General features: G+C 56.5%; 1 protein-coding gene across 1 annotated transcript; it reads left to right on the top strand.

The window, feature by feature from the left end:
• Positions 1–250: 250 nt before the first annotated feature.
• LOC123094492 (zinc finger protein 1-like) lies at positions 251–1418 on the top strand. Its single transcript, XM_044516484.1, has one exon. It carries the CDS (start codon positions 452–454, stop codon positions 1112–1114), a length of 663 nt encoding a protein of 220 aa, XP_044372419.1. The 5' UTR covers positions 251–451; the 3' UTR covers positions 1115–1418.
• Positions 1419–4376: the final 2958 nt, after the last annotated feature.

Below are 4376 nucleotides of genomic sequence, written 5' to 3'. Positions count from 1 at the left end.
GCAGCCGAATCATCATCATAATCAAAGTCATCCCCCCCTATTCTTTTTCCACCACTTGGAAGCCTCCTCGTCCCTGCTTTCTAGTTGACCAAATGCTCTTACAGCTAACTCTTCCTCCCTCCCATTGCTTAGTCCCAAAGAACCAACCACCGCTTCCTCACTCGGTCTCTCTCTAACACACACATACACACACCAACAAACCACTGCATCACCACCAACGACTTCCCTACCACTACTCGCTCACCCCTCTCCCCTGTATAAAACCACCACTGGTTGCCCCGCCCTCTCCACCCAGTCACCACTGCTCCATCACACACTAGCCAGTAGCTACTTCCCTCCCTCGCCTCACTTCCCGAACCACTAGCTAACTACTGCCCACCACTCCTCCTTCGTGCCAGAGGGAATCAGCAACGCACGTTCTTGCGTGTGTCAGATCGGCGTACGTGCGTGCATGGCGGTGGACGCGGTTCGCGACGCGGCGGCGATGCCATCGCCGGCGGTGAGCGAGGAGGAGGAGGGGCAGCTGCGGTGCGACGAGGGGTGGGGCAAGCGGAGGCGCCCGAGGCGGCAGCGGCAGCGCGCGCCCAGCGAGGAGGAGCACCTCGCGCTCAGCCTCCTCATGCTGGCGCGCGGTCACCGCGACCGGCACCTGCTTGGCTCGTCCGAGCCGGCGCAGGAGCACCGCTGCTCCGTGTGCGGCAAGGCCTTCTCGTCCTACCAGGCCCTGGGCGGGCACAAGGCGAGCCACCGTCCGAAGCCGGCGCCCGCCGGCGCGGACGAGCCCGCTGCCACGACGGCAGCCTCGCCCGCCGCGTCCTCGTCAACGACGTCCAGCGGCGCGGGTGCGGGCGCGGGCGGAGGTGGCAAGGTGCACGAGTGCTCCGTGTGCAAGAAGACCTTCCCGACTGGGCAGGCGCTGGGCGGGCACAAGCGGTGCCACTACGAGGGCCCCATCGGCGCCTCCGCGGTCGCGAGCCGAGGGTTCGACCTGAACCTGCCGGCGATGCCGGACATCGTCACCGAGCGCGAGCGGTGCATGCCGGCGCCGGCCGACGAGGAGGAGGTGCTCAGCCCGCTGGCGTTCAAGAAGCCGAGGCTAATGATCCCGGCATAGTTTAAATCATCAAAGAATTTTTCAATCATCAACCAGTTGATGAGTGAATCGCGTGTCCCGTCCCGTCGGTGTGTATTCTTTTGGATTGCTTATGCTCGGCTGGTTGGTGATACGTACACACGTACCTCCTGCCTGTCAGCCAGTGGAGTGTAGAGGTCGATCGAGCCGGCCATCGATTGGTGTAGTACATATCTTGCTATATTTTCCATATAGTACGTACTAGTACTGTATCTCAGTAGATCGGTTCTTTCATTGATTAATTTGTTCGGTGTGAGCATCATAATTGAACGAGATTGATATGGTATACAGAGAGTACAACTAATTCTTCGACGTATGCCAGACTAGTACTAGTAGTTGGGTAAAGACCTACTGACCAGCAATGAAATGTGCAGTTGCTTGCCGTGTCGGCCACTCTCGTCGCGTGTGCGCCGCTAGACGCCACTAGTAGCTTTGTCAAACTACTAGTCCGAACTTCCGAATTCAATCTTAGCCACCAGAACACCTCGATCAGGAAGTAACACGAGTTGGCAGTCTCTAGAATCGATCATTGGCCGGCCGTCGACATGGTGAAGGATATGAACGCAGCGTGCGCGGACCGGCGGGGGCAAAGTGGCAGTTGAGCGACCAGGCACGTACCGAGCGGCAGGTGCAAGGGGAATGTCGATGGAAGATACGGAGACCTGAACTGTTTCCACTGAAAAAGATGCGAAGAAGTAGACAGCGGAGGTGCCACCACAAGGGTGCAGCATGGAACATTTTCTAGAGGCGACGACCGATTATTCGGTGAAAGTCGTGGCACATCATGGTCACACGCGGAGTCCAGCCCCTCCTGTATGCCCGGTTGCAGCTTTGCCATGTTCGAGGATTGATAATCAAGCTCAAGCTGGCCGGCCTTGTATTTTCAAACGATTTTTTTTTCGAGAGTACATCAATAGCGTACCTTTAATTTCATAGAAGGGAGAATGACAATATACAAGAAGCCTAAAGTTAAAACAAACCTCCATCTTAGGCACCACCCATAACATCCACACTTAGACTAAGCCTACATTCTCACAGAACAAGCTAAAACCTCCTTCACCCAATCTTGCCGCCCTCCACTCCTTCAATTCCGCCAAGATAGCACGAGCCCATTCAGGCGCTTGTAATTGCTGGTTAATCCTGTGGAAAAATCTCGCGTTACGTTGCTTCCAGATGGCCCAAGTTGCTGCGATGACGAGTGTCAAAGCCACGCTTCCATCCCCTCCTTAAGTTTTGTCGCTGCTCGAGCCACCTATCCAACAAGTGATCTTGAACCTCCGGGATGTTGCCCTGCAAACCCAAGGCCTCAAAGATGTTGTGCCACACTTCTCTAGCGTACACACACTGCACCAATATGTGTTCCGCATTGTCCTCCTCTTGAAGACAAGTATAACAAGCCGAAGGTAGGGCTTGCAGGCCGTGCCTCGCTCTCCTATCAACCGTCCAAATACGATGTTGCACCGCCAGCCAAGCAAATATCTTACACTTTAGAAGAGCCCAACTTCTCCAAATGCATGAAGCATATGGCACCCTTTCCGTTCCGAGGCATGATCGGTGACAAGTAGAGCGTGCAGTGTAGTTGCCGGATGGATCCGCCGGCCACGAGAAAGAATCCTCACTGGTAGGGTCACGGATGACCATGCTCAACGCCAAATTGAGGTGCAAGAGTGGCAAATGGCCCCCGAAGTTTAGCTCACCAGTCAAATCCAGCAACCACCTGCCGTTTTCCAGACCTTCCTGAACCGTCCTTTTGTTTACCATCCGTGTGTCCACTAGAGCATGTATGTATGGAGCTATATTTTTTACCGAGAAGCCATGTATCCATCTTTTTTTAGAAAAGAAGGAGGACCCCTGGCCTCTGCATCTGGACAATGTATGCAGCCACTTTATTAATTATTCACATAAGACCTTACAAAGTCATACAACAGTAAGTTGAAGCCACCGTCTACGCAACAAAAGTGTCGCTACTCCTATCCAAATGATGAAGGGATGCTGATAGTCTGGGCCTAATACCAAACAGACCTCGCAGCCATACCTAACATCTAAGACCTGAGGTCCCAACCAGGACGCCTGCCGGGCATGGGCACCCACCAGTACGGCGTGCCCCTCAACTAGAACGCCTGCCGGGTATGAGGTCGTCGCAACCACCTGCCACCAATCCATCTTCAGAGCTATACTGCTGCATGAACCTTGCCCGATCTAGCTGCCGCCGACGCCACCACGACGCCAGACAGCGTTGACCTCCTGCGCGGGTCCATCATCGCACATCAGACGCCTAATCTCCAAAGCGCCGTGCCATCGAGATCCGACACCATCAATGTGTGTGATGAAGCACCGCTCCTACTCTTGTCACCTCCAGCCATCACTTGCTCCAAAATGATGCCCCCATGAGGGAAAGCTCTACTAACAACGCCATCATCGTCCGATCCCGAGCCTGATGAAGCAAAATGCAACGGCGATGCCTCGACAAGGGAACGGCATCTAAGACGCCGCCATCATCCGCCATGACCGTAGTCGGCGCGATTTTCATCGGCAGTTGCTCCACCAGACATGCGCCGCCAGCGTCGCTGATCCCTTCAACCAGAGTAAGCTCCAAAATGATGGCCTGAAGAGGGGTTACGACGCAAAAGCACCGCCATCGCTCGATCCCAAGGAGATCTAGGGTTTCCCCCGGAGTTGCCCGTGCTGTCAAGGACCAGACAAGGGAAGAATCTCTGCGGATCCGCCCAGCTGCCGACGAGCCGCACCCACCACCGTGCCGACTGCAATCTATTGACCAAGGCCCACGCCTGGACCCAGATCCGGCTGTGCCACCGCGAACCAATCCCGCGACGCACTAGACCATGAAGCCGCCTGCCGCGGGGGAAGAGAAACTGCCGAAGCGCCACCACCACCCGTCGTGGCATCCGGCCCAGCGCCACGCTCCGGCCCGGGGGCGCCGGCCCGTGCCAGCCCCACACGAGCGGGAGGACCATGAGTCCCCTCCGCCGCCGGCAACGGTAAGGCTTCGCCTGGCCGTGCCCTTGGGCGGCGGAGAGGGAGGAGGAGGAGAGGTGTAGTCCGGCGGCGATGGGATATGGGAGCCTCCCGGCCGCCACGCGGGGGGCACGCGAGGAATTGTGTGATGGGTTCTAAACCTCCGCACCTGTCAGGAGAGACGTCGCAGGCTGCCAGTTTTCTGAATTGTAGCCCAGCCATGTATCCATCTATCCCTCCAGAACAAAACCTTATTCCCTCTCCCAAC

Source organism: Triticum aestivum, chromosome 4B (assembly GCF_018294505.1).
Source record: "Triticum aestivum cultivar Chinese Spring chromosome 4B, IWGSC CS RefSeq v2.1, whole genome shotgun sequence".
In the NCBI taxonomy this organism is placed as follows: Eukaryota; Viridiplantae; Streptophyta; class Magnoliopsida; order Poales; family Poaceae; genus Triticum; species Triticum aestivum.
The sequence above is the reverse complement of the archived record's forward strand: the minus strand, read 5'-3'. Positions and strand labels throughout refer to the sequence as shown.

Excerpts from the sequence above, each read along its gene's own strand:
- LOC123094492 (XM_044516484.1), top strand. The coding sequence starts at position 452 with ATGGCGGTGGACGCGGTTCGCGACGCGGCGGCGATGCCATCGCCGGCG.